Source organism: Macaca mulatta, chromosome 1, assembly GCF_049350105.2.
Source record: "Macaca mulatta isolate MMU2019108-1 chromosome 1, T2T-MMU8v2.0, whole genome shotgun sequence".
NCBI lineage: Eukaryota > Metazoa > Chordata > Mammalia > Primates > Cercopithecidae > Macaca > Macaca mulatta.
The window spans coordinates 59,960,072-59,983,572 of NC_133406.1; the positions used below are offsets into that span (position 1 = coordinate 59,960,072).

The following is a 23,501-nucleotide window of genomic DNA, read 5'->3' on the forward strand; positions in this document are numbered from 1 at the left end:
TGACATGCCCCATTAAGCCTTTGCTCTAATGACTGCTCTGCTTTCTGTTCCAGAGACCTGAATTATAACGAGCTACAGGAATTCCCTATGGCCATCCGGACCCTGGGCAGACTGCAGGAACTGTAAGCGCCTCTGTTGGTTTCTGTGGGTGTCCTTCTGTCCCAAGGGCAGGGGCTGAAGCCAGCCTGAGCTGCCTCATGCTCTCACCTCCTCACCTCCCATGGTCCTTGTAAAAGATGTAGCTGCCCCTGTCCCCCAGCTCCTCAAGCCCCCGTGCAGCTCTAAGTAGTCCCAGGCCTCATTAGCTTGGCTTTGGGCACTTCCTGGGGGTATGTCACCAGCAGAAATGGCCCTGGGCCCTTCCAGCCTGGGAAAACCCATAGCACAAGCCACCTTCTATTAGCCTGGGCCTGGCACTGCCCTTGCCTTGGTTGGGATGTGTCCAGAGAAGAATGGGGAAAGGAACTGAGAGCTGGTTTACAGGATCAATCCTCAGCACCTTGTCCCCAGGGGGACTGAGAAGTTGTCTCTGGTTCCCCAAAGCCACCATTTATTATTTTATTTCAGCATTCACTGAGCACCCAATGTGCCCAGCACTGTGTTTAGTGATAAACACAAATGAAGGGTCAGATTGACATGGCCCTCCCCAAACATCCTTGAGCCTCAATGAAGACACAAAGTAACATAGGTAAAACAGGGAGTGGGACAAAGTGGTATAATTCCAACCATAAATTGCAGAGTATTAGCTAAAACAATGGCGGGAGTTCAGAGTAACATGGAAAGATCATTGTGGACTATCCTGAGATGAGCCTTAAAGGATGACCGGGATTGAGGTAGCAGTGATGGGGGAGGGGAGAGGCATTTCAGAGGAAGAAATTGTAGGTAAAGACCCAGGTAGGAAGTTGAGCTGGCAGAAGGATGAGCACAGGTGGGAAGCAGCTTTACTGGAGGGAAGCTCTCAGGAAACAATAACAGTTCTATTGTACAGCGAGAGTGGGACCAGATTAAGGGTCCTGGAGGCTCATAAACAGAGCCCCAAACTTTCAGGCAGCTTAGTATCTTTTTTTTTTTTTTTTTTTTTTTGAGACAGACTCTCGCTCTGTCGCCATGCTGGAGTGCAGTGGCACGATCTTTGCTCACTGCAACCTCCGCCTCACAGGTTCAAGCGATTCTCCTGCCTCAGCCTCCCGAGTTGCTGGGACTACAGGCACGCGCCACCACACCCAGGTAATTTTTGTATTCTTAGTAGAGACGGGGTTTCACCACGTTGGCCAGGATGGTCTCTATCTCTTGATTTCGTGATCCGCCTGCCTCGGCCTCCCAAAGTGCTGGGATTACAGGCGTGAGCCACTGTTCCTGGCCAGCTTAGTATCTTTATAGCTCAAACCACCACTACCACCTGAGACCTATAGTACTAGCCCCATGCCACCTCCCTTGCCTCAACCAGAAGTTTGAAGGTGTGAATGCCAGATGTAGGCAGCACATAGGGAACAATTGGACCACCTAGAGGAAATAGTCTGGCTGGGTGTGGTGGCTTATGCCCGTAATCCCGGCACTTTGGGAGGCCGAGGTGGGCAGATCACTTGAGGTCAGAAGTTTGAGACCAACCTGGACAACACGGTGAAACCCTGTCTCTACTAAAAATACAAAAATCAGCTCGGCATGGTGGTGCACACCTGTAGTCCTAGTTACTTGGGAAGCTGAGGCATGAGAATTACTTGAACCCAGGAGGCAGAGATTGCAATGAGCAGAGATTGTACCACTGTACTCCAGTCTGGGCAACAAAGTGAGACTCTGTCTCAAAAAAAAAAAGTCTGAGTGAGAAACTGTTGGAAGTTCTCCATTGCCAGAGTCACCAAGATCTAACTTTTTTCCTTTGAGCTGGGGCATGAGGGGAGCATGAGATTTGATCGATCAAGAGGGCATGGAGGGAATAGGATGTGCAAAAGCATTGAGCTGGGAAATAATAAAGCATTAGGGAAGAGAGAGGAGACCTAAGTTAGCAGGGGCAAAAATATATGGGAGGGGATGTACCTGTCTATCTCCATCTCTCTCTCTCATCTGTTGAGAGAAAGCTGCTTGAAGACAGGGCCCCTGTCTTAGAAACTTCTAAATCCCTCAGAGCTTGGCCCACCATTAGACACAAAGATGTTTAAGAAAAACATAATGAGCAGATGAGAGGAGTAAATTAATGAACAAACAGGCCTGGGTTGGTGGCACTAACTGGAGGTGTCTGAGGGTGAAGCTGTGAGTGAGACAGCATGAAGGTGGAAGTCATGATGGGACGGCAGGAGGAAGACAGAGATGAGCAAAGGCCAGGGGGACAGAGAAGCCAGAAACTTCCAATGAAAAAGATGGGAAGGAAAGGGGCCTGCTCCACACGGGTTATGTGCTTTTCAGTCCAACATGTTATTTATTTTGAAATGTTCTTCCCAACTAACCAAACACATAATTCTGGCTTCTAGACTTCCAGACCCTCAGCTGGGTGCCTCAGTCCTCATTTTCCTGTAGTGCCATCCACAGTCATTCAGCAGCCCATTCCGCACCTTATCCCCCTGACCGCGTGCTGTTGACACTTCTATGTTTCTTTATTTCAGGACCTTGAGGCCAAGCCAGCCTCCATTTGAGGAACATCCCTCACTTGGGATCCCCTGGAAGCTGTGTCTTTTCTGTATCTTCCTTTTTCTCTCATACACCCTTGGCTTCCTCTGTGGGGACCCGCCAGAGCTCCCACCACAAGTGACTAAGGAGAGGATTCCCTTCCTGGGGCCTGAACTCAGCCTCTTGCTCTTGAGTTGCTCCCACAGGCTTCCTGAGGCCTGCAGCAAGGTCTCAATCCCTCACTCTTTTCACACTTGTTAGGGAAAGAAGTGTGTGTAATTGAACAGGAAGAAAAATCAGCTGGGTACAGTGGCTCATGCCTGTAATCCCAACACTTTGGGAGGCCGAGACAGGAGGATCACTTTAGCCTAGGAGTTCTAGACTAGCCTGGGCAACAAAGTGAGATCTCGTCTCTACAAAAAAATCAAAAAAATTAACCAGGTGCAGTGGCACATGCCTGTAGCCCCAGCTATGTAGGAGGCTGAGGCAGGAGAATCGCTTGAGCCCAGGAAGTCAAGGCTGCACTGCAGTGAGCCGAGATCGCATCATTGCACTCCAGCCTGGGCAACAGAGACCCTGTGTCAAAAAAAAAAAAAAAAAAAAAAAGAAAGAAAAGAAAAATCACAGGCAGTATTTGAATCTGAACCTGGAATCTCCAGGCCAATGCCTCTTTTATCTTATGGACTATCTAGCTTGCTGTAAAAATTCCATGCCTCTCCCTCTCTATACTTTTCTCCAAATCCTCACTGGTTTCCGGGTGTTGTCTTCCAGGGGGTTCCATAACAACAACATCAAGGCCATCCCAGAAAAGGCCTTCATGGGGAACCCTCTGCTACAGACGATGTGAGTACTACTTTCTCTGGTCTCTTAATGCTGAACAATGTTTTGGGGAGGAGGACAGAGGATGGGAAGGCAGGAGGGACTTCCCTAGGAAGCACCAGGGAGGCAGAAGCATGGGAGGGGTTGCCTTTCCCTGCATGTTCTTTCCTGGGTCTACATTGATAGGAGAAGAAAGCAGAGATTGGCCTTAGCCCCAGCAGAAAGGCCTAAAAAACCCAATTAGGTGTTTGACCTTCTTCTTCCAGACACTTTTATGATAACCCAATCCAGTTTGTGGGAAGATCGGCATTCCAGTACCTGCCTAAACTCCACACACTGTAAGTTGGCTCCTGAAGGCTGCTGCAGCCTGAACCTCCCCCTTTCCTCACTTCTTTTTGCTCTCTCCTGCCTTCCACCTGCGGATCTCTCCCTTGCAAGGCACAAGTCCACTGCAAAGCACGGTCTTTAAGGCTGCAGGCCTCTGCTTTGCTTAGACCCGTTCCCACGTCTTTCTAAATTTAATAGCCTCCCTCCACTTCCCTGACCTGTGGCTTCTTCCCAGGTCTCAAAGGGGCAAAGAAGGTCCACTTCCATAGTCAAGGAGTTTCATCTGGCCTTTTGGACTTTATCCTGTTCATGGTAGCTTTTCCAGAAATAATTGGGAAAGAGTTTTGAATATGGTGTGTTCTCAAGGCTGGTTCTCCTGTGGCCTTGGAACCCAGATCCCTGGGTCCTTTGCTATGCCATTGTTATCACCCTTGGCCTGAAGGTGCTCTCTATTTCTCCTCTCTCATTCTCTAATTTCCAGCCCAGGTCACACATCTTCAAAAAGCTTCCACAGGGCCAGACACAGTGGCTCATGTCTGTAATCCCAGCACTTTGGGAGGCGGGTGGATGGCTTGAGGTCAGGAGTTTGAGACCAGCCTGGCCAATATGGTGAAACCCTATCTCTACTAAAAATACAAAAAAGTAGCCGGGTGTGGTGGTGGGCACCTGTAATCCCAGCTACTCAGGAGACTGAGGCAGGGGACTCTCTTGAATCCGGGAGGCAGAGGTTGCAGTGAGCCGAGATCGCACCATTGCACTCCAGCCTGGGCAACAAGAATGAAACTCTGTCTCAAAATAGAAATACAAAAATTAGCCAGATGTGGTGGTGCATGGCTGTAGTCCCAGCTAAGCTACTTGGGAGACTGAGGCAGGAGAATCGCTTGAACCTGGGAGGCTGAAGTTGCAGTGAACCAAGACTCAGTCTCAGGAAAAAAAAGAACAACAGCAAAAAAAAAACTTCCATGGATTGCTGTCAGCCTACTGTGGCGCCACAGTAACATAACCGACGTCTCCAAAGCATATACTTAACTTTCATGTTCGTTAGGGCATTTCATCTTCATCCTAACCCTGCGAGGTAGGTGTTATTGGTCCATTTTACAGGTGGAACATGAGGTACTCAGGCCCTGCTTGGGCATGAACCCAGAACCCTTTAATTTCAGATTCTGGGCTCATTTCTGGACCCCATGCTGCCTCCTCGGGACTTTTCACAACACTCAATTTTCTGCGCTGCTGTTGCATGCAGGCCCCACGTGGGTCCATGTCCTCAGTAAGATAGGAGATGGTGGGGAGGAGGAAAACCACCAGTCTAAAGCAGTTTAAGAGAACTGATAGTTCTAATAAAGTTCCAGCAGATGACAATTTAGGGGAGACCCTATCTCAGGTTCTAATAAGCAAAACCCAGCAGCCAAGGGTTTCTCCAGAAGCACCCAAGCTGTTGTCTATTAACCAAAGGCCATTCCCATGTTGCTTGGCTGTGGGGTTTTTGCAAGATGAAGCGCGAATGCTAAGGTTGCCCAGCTCTGTCTGGGTGAGGGTGTGCTAAGCAAACTCAAGCAAACGGCTGGTTGGACCCTGCTAAGCATGGCTCAGCCTCCACGAGGGCCTGCGTAGCTGACTTGAGGAATACTGCAGGGAAGCATGACATTGCTACCAAAGAAGGAGTCCCGGAGGGGAGACGAAATGGAGAATTGAGAGTCTTGATGTTGAGATGCTCTGACTCCACCCCTCAGAGCTCATTGTCTCTGTTTCCAGATCTCTGAATGGTGCCACGGACATCCAGGAGTTTCCAGATCTTAAAGGCACCACCAGCCTGGAGATTCTGTGAGTGGCTTCTCTCCCTCCACTTTATCTATTGCCCCAGCTTCATTCCCAAGGGCTCTTCCACTCCCTGCCCCTAGAAGGCTGTCTAGGTTCCTTGCTTCCCTTTTATCCAGCCTGTCTCTACTGTTGGCTCCATCCCCTTCCTCCTGATGTAGCACTGCCCACAGGCAAGGTCAGGAGGTGGCAGATGGGATGGCAGCAAGGAGACTGGTCTTTCTCTCTTTATCATGCTTGGGGTTTTCAGGTATGAATTCAGAGCCCCTAACCCCAAGCCACAGATACATTGAGGGTTGAAGTGATGGAGAGGAGGGTTGTGAAAACCCATCTTCTTTGCCTTTCTGAAGCTTGATCCAACAAAGACGTTCTTGTATTTTCTATTCTTATATCCTGTGGCGTAGAGGGCAGGAGTGTCGAAGCACAGTAGGCCCTCGATACATTTAAATGAATGAAATGAAACTATCGAGCAAACACCCAGAGTAAGTGTCAGGAAGTCGACTGCCCGGCCCCACACCGCAAAGCTCATTCATGGCACCGCTGGGACTGGGGCTGTCCTCTGTGCTTCCATTGTCTCCCCGCTAGATTCACTGGCACGTGGAAAATTTTCCATGAGGAAGTAGTCAGTCCCCAAAGATGACCTTGGCCTTGAGTCCTTCCTGGGACACCCTACCCAAAGCCAGGCCTGCTCTCCAATCTGCCCCACAGTCGTCTCCAGCCCAGCACCTGGTTCTTCCCTTCTTTCCCATCTCTACTCCCTCCTCTGAGGCACAGGGACCAAACTCTGTGCCTGGTTCCCATGGTCCCACTATGGTGTTTTTTTGTCTACACTTGCCCATGGACATCCCCCTGTCTCTAAGGTCCCTTCACCAGAGAAGATTTGTGTCCCTGTCCTACAGGCCCAGTGCTGCTTGAGACCATTATAAGACATGGAGGGGGGATGGGATGGAGATGGCTGGAGCAGGGCTGGACGTGCAAGCACAGTCTGCCAAGCAGAGCCCTGGGTTGTGGCCCTCTCGCTCCACTCCCCTCCCCCAGCTCCTCTAGGCCCAAGGGAGCTTGGTGCTCAGATGCCAGTGTCTGCTCATTTCTGTCCCCACAGCCCCTCCCCCTGCCCTGTCTCTCCCTCCATTTCTCTCTTTTGTTAACTTCGTCATCCCACGACAGTATCAGGTCCAGAGCTGGAGCCGGGTGGCTGGGAATGGCAGGGCCCCGGGCCTGGTGCCAGCTCTGTCTCTGTTCTCCCTGCAGGACCCTGACCCGCGCAGGCATCCGGCTGCTCCCATCGGGGATGTGCCAACAGCTGCCCAGGCTCCGAGTCCTGTGAGTGCTCACAAGCATTCTACAGTCTTGGCATTGTGCCCCTGCCCCCATGTCCCACAGAAGGCCTCTCCTGCTTCTGTCCCACTTGGTCACTTCCCTTCCTGGAGAGTGGGGCAGCATAGGCTCCTGCTGAGAGCCTATCCCAGAAGGACTGGGTTTGAAGTGCAGCTCTGCCACTTACTAGCTGTATTGATTTTCACTCACTCTTTAATGTCTCTGAGCTTCAATATCCTCATCTATAAAATGTAAGTCAATTTGTAAGGGTTGAAAAAAACATGTAAAGCACCTAGTGCATAATACCAATAAATGACATAATTACTCTAATTTACACAAGAAAATTAATCCCCTCTTGGGATCTTGTGCCTGTGGAGGTACTTAAGTGGCCTCTGAAGTCAAGGGGAGTTTTCCTCTTTCCTTGGACTCCAACTTGAGTCTGAGGCTCCTCATCAGGGACCATAGCCCCACAGCTCAAGATGAATGGACCAACATACAGTGTATGGAAACAGCCCTAGACTGGGGGTCCAGAGACACAGGCTCCAGATTCATCCTTGCCACTGAGTGGTGTATGTCCTTTAGCAGGTCCTGTCCCCTCTGTGGGCCTCAGGTTTCTCATCTGCCGAGTGAAAGGGTTGGGCCAGATGATCCCTAAGGGCCTCCAGCTCTGATCTTTCCTGCCAGCTCCATAAATGGTGACTACAGGTGCTTGGGTTGGCATTGCTCAGTGAGGTCCAATGTGTTCTCTGCTGCCTGGCTCAGTGCCCTTCTTCCCGACTCTTTGCCTCTTTCCTCTTCACCACCCCCCTCTCACTTCCTGTTCATCTTCCTCCAGGACCCTACCAGGTTTCCTCAGGCCATCACGGGATAAGGTAGCCCCATCTAGGCCCAGTGAGGAGTGGGACTTAGTAGGAGGAAATGCAGAGAAAACAAATTGAGGAGACTGGTGCCCTGGTGTGAGATGCCTCAACAGCCATGTCCCTGTGGGGACCCCACAGCCTTTGGCTGCTTGACAGGAAAGCACAGCCCTGGCCAGAGCCCCCTGCCCCACCACAGCCCTCACATAGCCACCACTTCACCCCGGCCCTGGCCTTTCTCTTTTCCCCAGGGAACTGTCTCACAATCAAATTGAGGAGCTGCCCAGCCTACACAGGTGTCAGAAATTGGAGGAAATGTGAGTCTGGGGTGGGGAAGAGGCAAAGGCATACCAGCCAGACCCTGAGAAAGTCCTGCAGGGAGGCATGTTGCAGGGCATCAGTAAGGGCCAATGCAAACTCTGACACTGCTTCCTTCTCTTTTCTGAGTTTGTTGAACCCGGGGTTTAGGGCTGAGAGCTTGGCAGAGGCCTGCACTATGGCCCTAGGACTCACAATAGAAGACAGACCCAGGAGCTGGTACCTAAAAGAAGTCTCAAGGCCGCTCCTTATGAATCAGTAGCAACACAGAAATGCAGTAGTGATTACGACCAGTGGAGGGACAGGATCACATCAGGGACCAGTGGGCTGGACCCAAGAAGGCTTTAAGTAATTGCAAGCACCCTGCATTTTGGAGGATGCTCTCTCCTTTTCCATACCCCCGTAAACACACACATGCATATGTGTGTATGTTTGCATGTTATACACAGACATAGACAATCATATGTGGAAGAACAAGCCTGGGATTCAAAGGTCACAAATAAAATATCATTTGAAAAATTCTCTAAGCTCTGTTAACCCAGCTCCTGTTTTCTCAAGTCAGCATGGCCTCTTGAGCCTCCCTGTGTCTGTCCCCTACTTCTAGGCAGGACCATAGCTTTTGGGGCTGGGGCAGGGTAGAGGTATGAGGGTCTCCTGTTTGTCTAGGTGCCAAGGGAAGGAGAGCCTTCTGCATGACTGAGGTCCAGGGTCCATCTCCCGTTCAGACAACCAGTCTACTGAGCTCTGCTTCCCAGCTTGGGCCAGTCACTTGGGTTGGGCGGTGCTCTGCTTCTGGGCTAGGGTCTGGAGGACCCATGGTGATGGGAGGTGTGGGGGCCAGTCTGGCTGGGCTGGGAGCCAGGCCCAGTGGGAACACTGGAAGCTGACTCCCTTTTGGGCCATGGGGATGGTTTTGTGGCTTTGTCTCCTGACCCACTTACCCAAGGCAACCGGATCCCCTTGTGCTCCCTTTAATTCTGGTGACTTCCTCGGGCTGGGCCCTTTCTTCCTGTGCCAGGAGAAGTGGGGGGCTCTACTTTCTTCCTCCCAGTGCTCGGGGGGCATGGAGCGGAGCCAGGGTCTGAGCCTGCCGACTCATCCAGCCTCTCTTGCTGCTCTAGCGGCCTCCAACACAATCGCATCTGGGAAATTGGAGCTGACACCTTCAGACAGCTGAGCTCACTGCAAGCCCTGTGAGTACCCACATCCAGGGGTGGGCCATGGAGGAGCCACCATGTCCCTCTGCCAGGCATGCTCATTGTCATAGTACATGTGTACAATTTAAGCAAACGTGACATGCACATCGCCTCCCAGCTCTGTAGCCCCCATCCCCAGCACACACACACGCTTCTCTAGCTGGTACCCAGGAGGTCTTGAGGCTCTGGAACCAAGCTGTCATGTCCCTGTTCCTGGGGCCACAGCCAGCTCAGGAGCTGGGCAGCAGCAGGTACCTTCCCCAAAAGGCTAAGGTTACTGTTACTGGGGGCAGGTCAGATGGGAGTATGTGAGGGAGAGCCTGTGATGGGAACAGTGAGTCCTCTATATGTTACTATCCCCTCCTGTCACACCCTCTCTACCTGCAGGGATCTTAGCTGGAATGCCATCCGGTCCATCCACCCCGAGGCCTTCTCCACCTTGCGCTCCCTGGTCAAGCTGTAAGTGCCTGTGGCATTCTTCTCCAGGATGCTGGGGGCCAGTCGGGACTATGGGCTGGCCAATGGGGGCAGAAGGGCCACCCCAGAGCAGGAACATGTATATCCCAAGGAGATGGGCCTCAGCCTAATCAATCATTCTGACAATCTGTTTGACAGAGTGTAGGGCCTGATAAACAGAGAGCCTGCCCCTTGCAAGCTCTGGAATATCATCTGCTAATGTTCTGCAGTGTTTTGGCAGCTTCAGCCCTCCTCATCTCCCCTGCCTGGGTCCCACCCCCATCCTCTCTATCCACCGATAAAGAGGATGTATTGGTCCTGGAATCCCTTCACACATAGGAGGGTAGAAGTAGATGTGGGAGCCAGGGTCTCAGAGAGCTCAGGGGTTCCCTGCTTGAGCATTGCTGTAGAGGACTGCCATTCTGTGAAGCAGCAGGGGACCTCAGGTCCTTCGAATTACATGGGATATAAACAGAAAGTGAGCAGTGTTGGCTATATGGTCATTATGTCAGGGCTGGAAGGGGCCTCTGCTGCAGCTGCCATGTACTGTGGGGCAGGTTATTCACTGTGCAAGGGCTCCTGCCCAAGAGGGAGCTGACATCCTTGCCAAGCTGTGAGTCCTAAAAGCACATCTACCTAGACTGGGCCTTTTTCTGGTTAACACAAAGACTCCTTTGGGCTAGCTCTGGCCCTGGCCTCAGAGACCATCTAGCCCCACCCGCTTCACTTCACAGGTGAGGCCTCCAAGGCCCAGCAGGAGAAGTTTGCTCAAAGCCAAGGGCCAGGACTCCCAGTGGGCACACAAGTTCCTCCTCAGGCTGGGGCCGTGGCTTTGCAAAACTCTCACCTCCATCTTCCCTCTCCTGTTTGCTCTAGTCCTGCCAGATAGGTAGGGTGGATATTTTTATCCCTTTGAAAGATGAGGACACTGAAGCTCAGGCAGATTTGCAGCTCCCCTTAGTTACACAGAAGTTGGTGACAGCGCCAGGTTTCCTGCCTTCCAGTCCAGGGCTGTTTCCACGACGCACAGTCTGTGGTCTTCATGTTTGGTTTGGAACCCTGGGCTTCCTCTAACGTGTCTCCAGTAGAAGAACATGCATGTCCTCACTTCTGGCTACAAAGCAAGCCCTACAAGATGGAATGGATGACCCAATCCCTGCTTGTAGCCAGATGACCAGCTCTGTCTAGTCCCAGACTCAGGCCTCTTATATCATCAGAAATGTCAGAGGAAAGGCAGGGGGATGGGGATAAACAACAACAGGAAGGTTCCCCAAGGGGGTGGGCAGGGCTTCCTGGATGGCACTTAGACCTGGGCACAGGAACTAAGTGGTTGAGGGAGCTCTGTTACCTACAAATTGGGATAGCTTGGCATTAAGTCAGAACAGTCCCTGGTACATAGTTGGCACCATTATGTATTGAATGAATGAGTGAATAAAAGAATGAACAACCTGCAGATGGTGCCTCTAGCAACTCTTGGCTGCCCTCTTCCCTCGGCATTCAGTACTCTCTTCTAAGCTTCTCTCCTGTCCTTTGCTCCTCTCTTCTTGCTTCCATCCCAGGCACACTGGCCACATCCTCAGCACAACCCTGCCCCCTCAGCAATCCCACTGACTGCCAATAACCCTGACCATCCACTGTCCTAGGGACCTGACAGACAACCAGCTGACCACACTGCCCCTGGCTGGACTTGGGGGCTTGATGCATCTGAAGCTCAAAGGGAACATGGCTCTCTCCCAGGCCTTCTCCAAGGACAGTTTCCCAAAACTGAGGTGAGAGACTGGCTTTCCCCAATACCTGGATAGGCCAGCTGCAGGCCCTGGAGGGACAGGGAGAAAGCCAGACGGTTCCACCCTGAGAAGAGCCTAGAGGCTTAGATTTGACCAAGATTTAGTGGAAGGGCTCACCTGACCGCCTACAGACCGAATGGGGCCTGGTTCATGCCTCTCCTTCCTCCTTATCTCCTTGGTGGCATTTTACCCTGTCCCAAGCACCAACGCTAGTGAGCACTGGGACCCGAGAGGATAGAAGTAAGATGATGTGAAGACCCCCTAGCCCTCCTTGTGCCTCACCTGGTTCCACATGTCTAGATTGTCTGTCCTCACTTGGGCAGCATCTGAGCCCCTGGAATCAGGGTAGAGCCTAGGACACTGATGGGTGGAAAACAAGCTGCACAGCCAGGCCGTGGTGCTAATGACATCCAGGCCTCTTCCATGCAGCAGCAGTGGTGCAGCCTGTGTGGCCCAAGCCTCATCTGCTGCACACTAATGAGATGCCCTTAGGGCCTCTGCACTCACCCTCAGAGGGCACCAAATCCAGCTCCAATGTGCCCAGAGATGGGGGAGGGTAGGATGCAGGCCTCACTGAGGGCCAGAGTGAAGAATCACCAGGAGAATCCCTGTCTCCTTAAATATAAAAGAGGAGGCGCTGCCTGGGAGGAGAAGCAGAGCACTGGCAGTGCTGTGTGACCTTGGGGAAGCCTCTCCCCGCTCTGAGCCAGCAGAGAGGACTCCTTAAACAATGGGCAGAACGTTTCTTTCCCCATCTCACTTGCCAAGATGAACAAAGAAAGACAGAAACGCCTCCAGAGCCCTTCAGATCAGGAGTCAGGCTACAAGGCCCTTACGAAGAATGCCTAGGAGGCTGCCAGCACAATGAACAGGGAACTTGGGAGTTGAAGGACAGGCACTGAGTGCCCAGCCCCTGGGTTGGAGATCTCTTAAATCAGACTTAGGTCTCAGACCCCAAAGATGCCGAGGCAGCCCACCTGCCCGTCTTTCCCCCACCAGGATCCTGGAGGTGCCTTATGCCTACCAGTGCTGTCCCTATGGGATGTGTGCCAGCTTCTTCAAGGCCTCTGGGCAATGGGAGGCTGAAGACCTTCACCTTGATGATGAGGAGTCTTCAAAACGGCCGCTTGGCCTCCTTTCCAGACAAGCAGAGAACCACTGTGAGTGACTGGGGGCCCTGGGCTGGGGAGGGTGGTGGGCTCTGGAGAGGAAGTTAGAAGGGATGCTTGGGGGACCGGAGAGGGAATCTGACAGTGGCTGTGGAGGGAAGCCCCACAGAGGTGGGAGGAGCTGCCCGTGATCTGGGAGGAAACTCTACTTCTGTTTGCACTTTGTCTCTCTAAGACTACACCCAGCGGTGCTTGGGACGAAGTAATGATGGCAACAATGGTTGTGGTAATGTCTCAATATCTGCCTAGCCCTTTGCAGTTCACAAAGTGCCTCTCACGCACCATCTCACTTAACCCTCCCCTTATGGTCCACATGTTTCTTCTCTTTCAACCTCAGGGTGTTCTCAGAGAAGACAGACCCCTTATTTTATCAATCTGAGCCAATATGATTTAATTAAATCAATTGAATTAAACCTACTTCCAGAAAAAACAAATCCCCTCATAATGTGTCCTAGAACCAAAAGGAACAGTGCAGTGTTATTGCTATCCAAGTCCATGCTGCACCTCTAGTCTGCCCCATGAGTCTGAAAGTGAGACTTCCGTGGCCACCAGGTGCAAGAGACCTTCACTGAGAATGGCCTATCGAGTGCAAGCTATCTTGGGCCATCTGTGTTTCTGGAAGAGTTAGGGTAAAAGGCACATGTTGGAGGCAGGCAGTCAAGGGGGTTCTGAGGGATCATTTACTAAGTGGTGTCTTAGATACTAAGGGCAGAGAAAAGGGCTTCCTTCTCCCTCTGCCCATATTACAGAACACAAGCAGAATTAGGAGGGAGAGAGTAGGGGTCCTCTGCTTTGGGGTATTCTTTTTCCATCTCTCACTCTCCACCATATTTCAATGGAGAAAATAAACAAACAAACAAAAATCAAATATAAACATGTAAGAAAAACATCTCATGACAGTGTAGACAGAACTGAGGTCCAAACCCAACTACTACATTCAGCAGTTGGATTGCATTGGACCAGTCATGTAATCATACTGAGCCTCACTTTCCTTATCTTTAAATGAGAAAGATAATTGGCTGGGTGCAGTGGCTCATGCCTGTAATTCCAGCACTTTGGAAGGCCAAGGTGGGTGGATCACTTGAGGTCAGGAGTTCAAGACCAGCCCGGCCAACATGGTAAAACCCCGTCTCTACCAAAAATACAAAAATTAGCCAGGCATGGTGGCATGCGCCTGTAGTCCCAGCTACTCAGGAGGCTGGGACAGGAGAATGGCTTGAACCCAGGAGGTGGAGGTCATAGTGAGTTGAGATCGCACCACTGCAAACTCCAGTCTGGGTGACAGAGTGAGACTCTGTCTCAAAAAACTAAATAAATAAATAAGTAAATAAGAAAGATAATGGATAGCTCATAGGCTGTTGGGGAAGACTAAAAGATTCCATAAATGATGAAGTATGCTCACCACTACTACTGAGGACTGGTGCCTTCTGGTGTACATGTATAGGGAGAGTGCAACTGTGGAGTCCAGGGCACAGTGTATGGAGGGCAAATGGTGGGCAGGCAACCTGGGGGTCTCTGAGAGCCTTCTTCCCAATGTATTAACACACCTCCTAGGGAGGGTATGAGGACCCGATGAGGAGCAGCCCAGCAGCCTGGCTGGCTCTGGGCCGGCAGACGGCTGTCCCCGGGGGACATTCCCGGATGTCTGCTGTACACTCCCTCAGGGGGCTGGAAGGGGGAATGGAAACTTTCCTTCCTCAAGGTGAAACTTTCCACCGGGCTTAGGTCTTGGAGAACCACAGGGCGTCAAGATCGTGGGCTGCCTGCCGCCTGTAATGGGAGCCAGGGCAGGGCCCCCCACTTCCTGTGGGAGCTAATGAGCCTCGAGAAGGAAAGCCAGGAGCTGCTGCTCCAGCCAGATTCGATTTCCTCCTCGTTTGAAGAGTGGTTACTTAACACCTTGGCTGTGACTTTCCCAGCCTCAGACAGAGTCCACGGGTTTCACCTCTTGCATTTCATTCATGCATTTTGATTTCAAAGAATTGCTGAGCTCCATTCTGGAGAGCAGGGGCGGGCAGGGAGTGAAAGGTAGAGAGGAGGAAATGCCAGGACTCTGTGGGCACAACTCAGCCTCCTACCCGCCCTGATGGTGTCTGGGCCAGGGGCAGCTTCACAGTCTTCCTGCCTCCTGGGAAAACTCCCAACTGATGGTGTTTACCCTTTAAGTGGGGAGGAAGGATCCACACAGGAAACAGACTTTGTGAACCAAAGTTGGAACAAGTGCAACAAACAGAGTCACCTATCCATTGCTCTGCCTGATGGAGGAAGAGCCCACAGGGTGCTATCTCTTAAACCTGAAGATTGTACAGTTACCTTTTGAAGACAAGCCATTCTTTCCCAAACTTGGGTCCTCAGACACATTTCCCAGTCTGACTTGAGAAACTTGTCTTATTCTTTAAAAAGCTTTTCAATGATGGATTATCACGGTAAAAAAATGTTTTGTCTTTATAGATTATAAAATGTTCTAGATTCCTCATTTCAAAATTCTTATAGAATTTGTGGACCTCCAGCATGTCTGCAACGCCCTAGAGTTCACAGGCCCTAGTTTGAGAAACACCACAATAATGAATAAGAAAAAAAAAAAAGTGTAGGGCGGGGTGCAGTGGCTCATGCCTGTAATCCCAGCACTTTGGGAGGCCAAGGTGGGCGGATCACGATGTCAGGAGATCAAGACTATCCTGGCTAACACCGTGAAACCCCGTCTCTACTAAAAATACAAAAAATTAGCTGGGTGTGGTGGTGGGCACCTGTAGTCCCAGCTATTTGGGAGGCTGAGGCAGGAGAATGGCGTGAACCCGGGAGGCGGAGCTTGCAGTGAGCCAAGATCACGCCACTGCTCTCCAGCCTGGGCAAGAGAGGGAGACCCCGTCTAAAAAAAAAAAAAGGAAGCATAAAACCTGGACTTAGAATTGAAAAGAACATTAAAGATGATCTAGTCCAGCCTCTGACTCAGTGTAGAAATGCTTTCTCTCACATTGAAGACTTTCTGTTTAGTATCATCAGTGACAAATTATGTTCAGCTCATGCACCCGTAAATCTCCTGAACCCTCCCCACACCCTGACCCCCCAAAGCAATTGGTTGCTTGCCTGGGAAAGCATAATGGTTAAACATCTGGGCTCTGTAGTCAGACAAACCTGCATCTGAATTCTAGTCTATTGCTGTGAGGCTGCGGGTAAGACACCTAACTTCAATGAGCCTCAGTCTCCTTATCTGTCACCTGCCTCGTGTGACTGCTGTGAGGGTTAATGGGACCATGAAGATGAGGACTGGCTGGGCACAGTACCTGGTACAGAATAAGAACTCAAGAAATGTTAACTCTTGTTGTTCAGTAAATCTATTAGCTGAAAATTTTTTTCTAATTGATATATAATAGATGTATGTATTTGGGGGGGCATGTGTGATTATTTAATACATTCATATAATGTATATAAAGATCAAATCAGAGTAATCAGGATGTCCTTTGCCTTAAATGTTTGTCTTTTCTTTATGCTAGAAACATTCAAATTATTCCCTTCTATCTAGGAAATAAATCTGTTAGTTGATGCCACTCATTGTAGCATGACAATTTGTTTCCTTATTAGTCTGCACAAGCTCTTTGAGAGCAGGGCCATATCTTATTCATCCCTGAAATTCTTCTGAATTTGCCCAGTGCCAGAATTGCACTCAGCAGATGTGGACCTACTCTGCACCTGTTGAAGCTGGGGTGTTCCTTTTTTGGACAGCTCTAATTGTGGGAACTTACTCTTGTTAGGAAGAAGTAGAGTGTCTCCATTCGAATCATAATTTGCCTCCTTCTACAGTCCATCCATTGATCCTGGTTCTACCCTCTGGGGCAAAACAGCATGTAGAAGTTGAATTCCTTTACCCCTAACAGTCCTTCAGCCCTTTGAGGACAGCCATCATATCCCCACTCACTCTTACCTCCTCCAAGTTAAACACTGCCCAGTTGCTTTGACTGTTTCACTCACAAATGGCTTCTGCTCTCTCCCCCCTAGTTCACTCGTTCACATCTGAACACAATCTGGCTCACTAATGTTTTTCTTAATGTGTAGTTTTCACAACTGTACACAAAATTACAGTGACAGCCCAGCCAGAGTAGAGAAATGTGTGATCACTAGCATACATTATTAAAAGAGCTTCCACTCCAACTCGAAGCAGCACTTGTGGGTAAGGCCAACTGGAGAGGACACAGAGCCCTGACTAATAGAAAGAGAAGGTCTAGGTGAAATGTTTGCTGTGCAAACATTTCCTATTATCCTATTATCCACATGTGGATAATAGGAAGCTGACCAAATCTTTACCCCCAAGGGTAGAAATGGATGTGCAGGGTTGCTGGAATGACCAGGGCTGAGAAGAGTTAGTAGGAGACAACTGAAAGGAGAGGGCATTTGGAGAAAGGTAGGGCTTGACTGACACCAAGACCCAGGGCCCTGCATCACTTTCTCTCCTTTCAGATGACCTGGACCTAGATGAGCTCCAGCTGGAGATGGAGGACTCAAAGCCACACCCCAGTGTCCAGTGTAGCCCTACTCCAGGTGAGGTGGTGTCTGGGGAATGGGGACAAGGGGGAATGGAGAAAGGGCACCCAAACACCTAGTTGAGGTATTAGTTCAGCCAGGCATGTCTGCAGCCACATTCTTTGCCTGACTCCCAGCCTGCTGCAGGAGGGCCCTCCTTTCATAATTCCTGGGGAAGGAACTGGAGTTCTTTCCCTTGGGTGGCTGCTTGAGGGGAGTAGCATGAATGGAGGCGAAGTCAAGCAATCAGCCAATTAGCATTTGTGCATCCAGGAGAAAACTACTGTCACACAGGAGAGAAGCAGGAAAGAATGCCTTGACCCTATTGCTCAGGGTGGCACATAGGACTGCTTTTGAGTAATCCCTCAGTCTAAGACCCATACCACAGAATCCTAGAGCCAGATGGGACTCCGAAAGGTCACCTTCTCCATCCCTCCCTACTCCATCCCAGGAAGATTACAGTCTCTGTTAAAACTCTGCACAGTGGAAAAACTCCATAGTATTCCTGGGCAACTCCTTACAGCACCATCTAACCCTTACAGTTGGGGAACTCTCCTTTAGCGTCTAACCTAAATTCATCTTGCTATAAAAAAGCAAAAAAGAAAATTCTCTTTCTCTTTGGTGCAATTCAACTGGAGATGTTTAGAGTGAGGAAGTCACTTCCCTTGCATATAAAATGCTAACGGGCCACAGAAGGTAGCAAGCAGCATGCTACTTAGGCAAGGATGGGAACTCGTCAGAATGGACAGAAAGTAATGAACAGTGTGCTTCTTCCATTTCATTCCACCTCCATTTTCCTGTTTTCCAGCTTTCTCTGGCCCAGGACCCTTGCCTTCTCCCTTTACCCTCTCTAAAGCCTATAGAGTGATTGCCTGACCTTGCCCAGCCCGAGTTCTCAGTGCTTGGTGACAACAGCACGCCCTCTAGTGCCAGCTCGGGGCCAGAACACTAACCCGACCTGGAGGAAGCAGGTGCTGCTTCTGACTTGGAAAAACACACATGCTGCATTCACGATACCATGGAAATTTCACCTCTGAAAACCAGTAATCCGCAGGGATGACATAAAAAAGGAAGTTCCAAAAGACAAAGTCCAACTTGAGCTTGCTTTTAAAATAATTCATACCAAATGGTCAAATAATTATGGTACATTTCATGGTACATGAAATATGTTTTGAATAATATAAAGATATCTTCTGGGGAAAAATTTGGGAAAGTCTGCTTGATAAAAATGTAGCTTAAAGAGAAAGAGAAACGCATATACAGTTGTCTTAGTCCACTTTGTGTTGCTATAACAGAACACCTAAGGCTAGGTAATTTATAAAGGAAAGAGGTTGGTTTGACTCACAATTCTGGTGGCTGGGAGGTTCAAGATTGGGCAGCTGCATGTGATGAGGGCCTCAGGCTGCTTCAACTTGTGGTGGAAAGCAGAAGGGGAGTGCAAATAGATCACAGGGTGAAAGAAAAGCCAGACTCCCTTTAACAACCCACTCTTAGGGAACTAATCCATTCCCTGGATTGATTGAGAACTCACTCACCCCCACAGAAGGACATTAATCTGTTCCTGAGGGATCCCATGATCCAGATACCTCCCACTAGGCCCTACCTCCAACATTGCCACATTGGGGATTCCACTTCAGCATGAGTTTTGGTGGAGACAAACCATACCCAAATGATAGCAGCAGTAAAATCTTAATTTAGTTTAAAAACCTATATGTATGTATGTATTTTTTAAAGACTGGACAGAAACATACCAAGATAATGAGTTATCTCTGAGAGGTGAAGTATCATGTCATTTAAATTTTTTCATGTTATATTTTCAAATTTTCTACAATTATCACCTATTATATTTGGTAATAAGAAAAAATGGTTTAAAAATAGCTCCCACAAAAGCCTCTCAAATTCCCATGCTACCTAGAAACACACTGAAGAACAAGAGTCAAAAGCCAAAGAAAATGAAGAAATAATATTTCCAAAGTTACAAGGTGATTTAGGAACAGACTTTGGAGAGAGGGATGGAAAACACCAGGACCTCAGGCATCTCGTGTGGACCCAGGTTGGAAAACCCCAGAAGTCATCTGTATTTTGATTTACTGTACTTGAGACACTTTACCTCCCAAATACTGATTGATTGACAAATATTCAATGTGGTCTGTACCCCTCTCACAGAGCAAGGGAGAGCCAGCCTGGTGTAATATTTGGTCAGAACTCTCCCACGGTGGAGGCCTTAGTGGATCACTGGGGACTGACTGAAAGAAACAGAGCCTCAGGCATAGACTGGTTACTGTCTGGGCAGTCCCTCACACCTCTGTCCCTACCCACCGTATCTTCCAATTCTGATACCTTCTCCACTCCTTGATGGCAGCCTGTCTTTCCTTTCTTTCCAGTGCTGTCCTTCACTTAACATTTCCTCAATATCTGGGTTTGTACTGTATTAATTTGTACCGTGTTTGTGTTTATTTTTTATTTTATTTTATTATTATTATTATTTTAATTTATTTTTTGAGAGTCTTGCTCTGTAGCCCAGGCTGGAGTGCAGTAGAGCAATCTCGGCTCACTGCAACCTCCGTCCCCTGGGTTCAAATGATTTTCCTGCCTCAGTCTCCCAAGTAGCTGGGACTACATGTGCGCGCCACCACGGCCAGCTAATTTTTTGTATTTGTAGTAGAGAAGGAGTTTTGCTTTTTGGCCAGGCTGATCTCAAACTCCTGACCTCAGACGATCCATCCGCCTCGGCCTCCAGAAGTGCGGGGATTACAGTTGTGAGCCACTGTGCCCGGCCTATATGCGCTCTACGTTCTGGTGTACTGAGAGGAGGGTTAGAGTTCACCCCACTTGCAGCTCTTTGGAAGAAGAGTCGTGTATGTCCCACTGCTCCTCCCCACAAGCCCAGCTGGGGGTTCTCTAAGGTGAGAGACCCCCCAACTGGGAGTTCTCCGGGGCCAGAAACTGGGTCAGCCTCCCTTAGACTGGGAGTTTTCCGAGGGCAGGGGCCATGTTCATCCCCTTTTGACTGGAAATTCTCTGAGTACAGAGGCTGACTTTGGTCCTCAAGACCTGGTCTCAACATCCTCTGGCCCAGGGTTAATGTCTCATCTTCTTTCCTACAGGCCCCTTCAAGCCCTGTGAGCACCTCTTTGAAAGCTGGGGCATCCGCCTGGCCGTGTGGGCCATCGTGTTGCTCTCTGTGCTCTGCAATGGACTGGTGCTGCTGACGGTGTTCGCTGGCGGCCCTGTCCCCCTACCCCCGGTCAAGTTTGTGGTAGGTGCGATTGCAGGCGCCAACACCTTGACTGGCATTTCCTGTGGCCTTCTAGCCTCAGTCGATGCCCTGACCTTTGGCCAGTTCTCCGAGTACGGAGCCCGCTGGGAGATGGGGCTGGGCTGCAGGGCCACTGGCTTCCTGGCAGTACTTGGGTCGGAGGCGTCGGTGCTGCTGCTCACTCTGGCCGCAGTGCAGTGCAGCGTCTCTGTCTCTTGCGTCCGGGCCTATGGGAAGTCTCCCTCCCTGGGCAGCGTTCGAGCTGGGGTCCTGGGCTGCCTGGCACTGGCAGGGCTGGCGGCCGCGCTGCCCCTGGCCTCAGTGGGAGAATACGGGGCCTCCCCACTCTGCCTGCCCTACGCGCCGCCTGAGGGCCAGCCAGCAGCCCTGGGCTTCGCAGTGGCCCTGGTGATGATGAACTCTTTCTGTTTCCTGGTCGTGGCCGGTGCCTACATCAAACTCTACTGTGACCTGCCGCGGGGCGACTTTGAGGCCGTGTGGGACTGCGCCATGGTGAGGCACGTGGCCTGGCTCATCTTCGCAGACGGGCTCCTCTACTGTCCCGTGGCCTTCCTCAGCTTCGCCTCCATGCTGGGCCTCTTGCCTGTCACGCCCGAGGCCGTCAAGTCTGTCCTGCTGGTGGTGCTGCCGCTGCCTGCCTGCCTCAACCCACTGCTCTACCTGCTCTTCAACCCCCACTTCCGGGATGACCTTCGGCGGCTTAGGCCCCGCGCAGGCGCCTCAGGGCCCCTAGCCTATGCTGCGGCCGGGGAGCTGGAGAAGAGCTCCTGCGATTCTACCCAGGCCCTGGTGGCCTTGTCTGATGTGGATCTCATTCTGGAAGCTTCTGAAGCTGGGCGCCCCCCTGGGCTGGAGACGTATGGCTTCCCCTCAGTGACCCTCATCTGTCAGCAGCCGGGGGCTCCCAGGCTGGAGGGAAGCCATTGTGTAGAGCCAGAGGGGAATCACTTTGGGAACCCCCAACCCTCCTTGGATGGAGAACTGCTGCTGAGGGCAGAGGGAGCTATGCCAGCAGGTGGAGGCTCATCAGGGGGTGGCAGCTTTCGGCCCTCTGGCTTGGCCTTTGCTTCACACGTGTAAATATCCCTCCCCATTCTTCTCTTCCCCTCTCTTCCTTTCCTCTCTCCCCCTCGGTGAATGATGGCTGCTTCTAAAATAAATACAACCAAAACTCAGCCCAGTCCCTCGCTCCACTGATCACCTCTCTCCCGTGACTATCACCAACGAGTGCCTCTTGGCCTGGCTTTCCCTTGGCCTTCCTCAGTTTCACCTTCATGCTGAGCCTCTTCCTTGTCATGTCTGAAGCTGTGGACCAGAGACCTGGACATCTGTCTGCTTAAGGGAAATGAGGGAAGTAAAGACAGTGAAGGGGTGAAGGGTTGATCAGGGCACAGTGGACAGGGAGACCTCACAGAGAAAGGTCTGGAAGGTGATTTCCCATGTGACTCATGGATAGGATACAAAATGTGTTCTGCATACCATTAATCTTGACATATGCCATGCATAAAGACTTCCTATTAAAATAAGCTTTGGAAGAGATTCCACATGATGTCTTTTTCTTAGAGATTCACAGTGCATGTTAGTGTAATAAAGAGAGAAGTCCTACAGTAGTAAAATCTATTGAACTTTGTTTAACCCAGTTCCCTGAATTATTTGGTAACAGGTTTTTGTCTGCTTGTTTGGTGTTCCTGGAATATCTATTAATATGACAGAACTTAGCACTGTTCTCTCCCAGGGAGCTCATCTCTGTACCACCTAGTGCTACCCAGTGACATCACAAAATGCCACCACTTCCTGAAAGCCCTGATCCTAGAATGCACTGCCAGAGGTAACTGATGATTCCATCCACCAGTAGAGAGTCTCAACACTTTACCTCCCACCTCTCTTATCCTGTGCTGGGAAGGATGAGGAGAAGCCTGCCATTGTGGTTCCAGACTCAGACCCCTGAGTTGGGGCAGGGAGAAAGGGATCCCTGTGTATTCTCTCACCACCCTGCCATCAACCCCAGCAAGCCCAAGCACCAATGCAAGTTTGTCTGCTGCAAGAGGGATAGTAGGGTTCCTGGATCCTGGCAGGGCTGTCTAGGTTCCTTCTGGCTCTTAGTTGCCTTCTTATGCTTCTCCATCAGATGCCCCCTGCTACCTCCTACCACAAGCGAGGTCCTGCCTATTCTTTGGGACAAGGAGGCCTTAGCCAGAAAACAGGAGAGATTTGAAATGTAGGTATTGAATTTTAGGAAATTGTAGTTATCTGGGACCCTGGGTGCCTCAGATCGGCCACTGACCTTTCTGCCTCTCCCCTCATGACCTTTCTACCTATGGTCTACCAAGTGTCTCTGAGCATTTCCAGAATGCCCCCCTCATCCAGCCCCAGACACACACACATTCGATCTGAGAGTGAGGTGGTAAGGACTGGGGCATCCTTCCAGACATTCAAGGTAATTCTTGGAGACATAAAAAGAGAATCCAAGACTCAGCAAAGGGCAAGACTTGCTCTAGGGTACCCCAAGAGCAGTCACATCTAGAGGACAGGAGTCTAGAATTCTGAGACCAGATGGAAAACAATCTTCTTCCTGAATTCTGGCATGGTCCTCAGCCGGGCCCTATCCCCAGGGGCTCCACTATTAAAACAACAAACCTGAAGAAAGCCCTTCTTCTAATTTTGTAGTTCAAGTTTCTGCAGCTTAGCTTCTCTGCTATCTCCCTGCTGTCCCCAATGCCTAGTGGAAATTCTGACACAGGACAAAAAGGCTGCCTAGGCTGAGGTAGGTAGGGTAGCTCCATGGATGAAACTTGATACCTTTCTAAATCTTATCTGACTAGTTGCCTGGTCTCTTATAGGCTCTGAAGCAGAATGTGCTGACCTTGTAATCCCAGAAGAACCTTGGGGTCCTACCATGAGGCCAGCCTCAGTGTAGGTACTCGCTAATGATGGCAGGTTTATCCGTTGTTTGTTTGAGAACCCTGCTCTCCCAATTTCCCTAGGGCTGATCAAGAGCCCTTAAAGGAAGGAGTTTGCTCTACTTTGAGTACTGAGAATTG

At 50.4% G+C, this 23,501-nt stretch overlaps 1 protein-coding gene across 5 annotated transcripts in view; it reads left to right on the forward strand.

Moving 5' to 3' along the window:
- Positions 1-22,076, forward strand: part of LGR6 (leucine rich repeat containing G protein-coupled receptor 6) — a 123,864-nt gene extending 101,788 nt beyond the window's left edge. For 4 of the 5 annotated variants that reach the window (XM_015120162.3, XM_015120175.3, XM_078002998.1 and 1 more), the window contains 12 exons: positions 54-122; positions 3,373-3,444; positions 3,687-3,758; positions 5,500-5,568; positions 6,814-6,885; positions 7,988-8,053; positions 9,176-9,247; positions 9,638-9,709; positions 11,350-11,475; positions 12,493-12,653; positions 17,118-17,198; positions 20,288-22,076. In XM_015120162.3, the coding sequence (XP_014975648.3) occupies positions 54-122; positions 3,373-3,444; positions 3,687-3,758; positions 5,500-5,568; positions 6,814-6,885; positions 7,988-8,053; positions 9,176-9,247; positions 9,638-9,709; positions 11,350-11,475; positions 12,493-12,653; positions 17,118-17,198; positions 20,288-21,540 (2,185 nt within the window). In that variant the 3' untranslated portion in view covers positions 21,541-22,076. The remainder of the gene's footprint in view (positions 1-53; positions 123-3,372; positions 3,445-3,686; positions 3,759-5,499; positions 5,569-6,813; positions 6,886-7,987; positions 8,054-9,175; positions 9,248-9,637; positions 9,710-11,349; positions 11,476-12,492; positions 12,654-17,117; positions 17,199-20,287) is intronic. The other variant, XM_078002987.1, reaches the window with a different exon arrangement.
- The last annotated feature ends 1,425 nt before the right edge of the window (positions 22,077-23,501 follow it).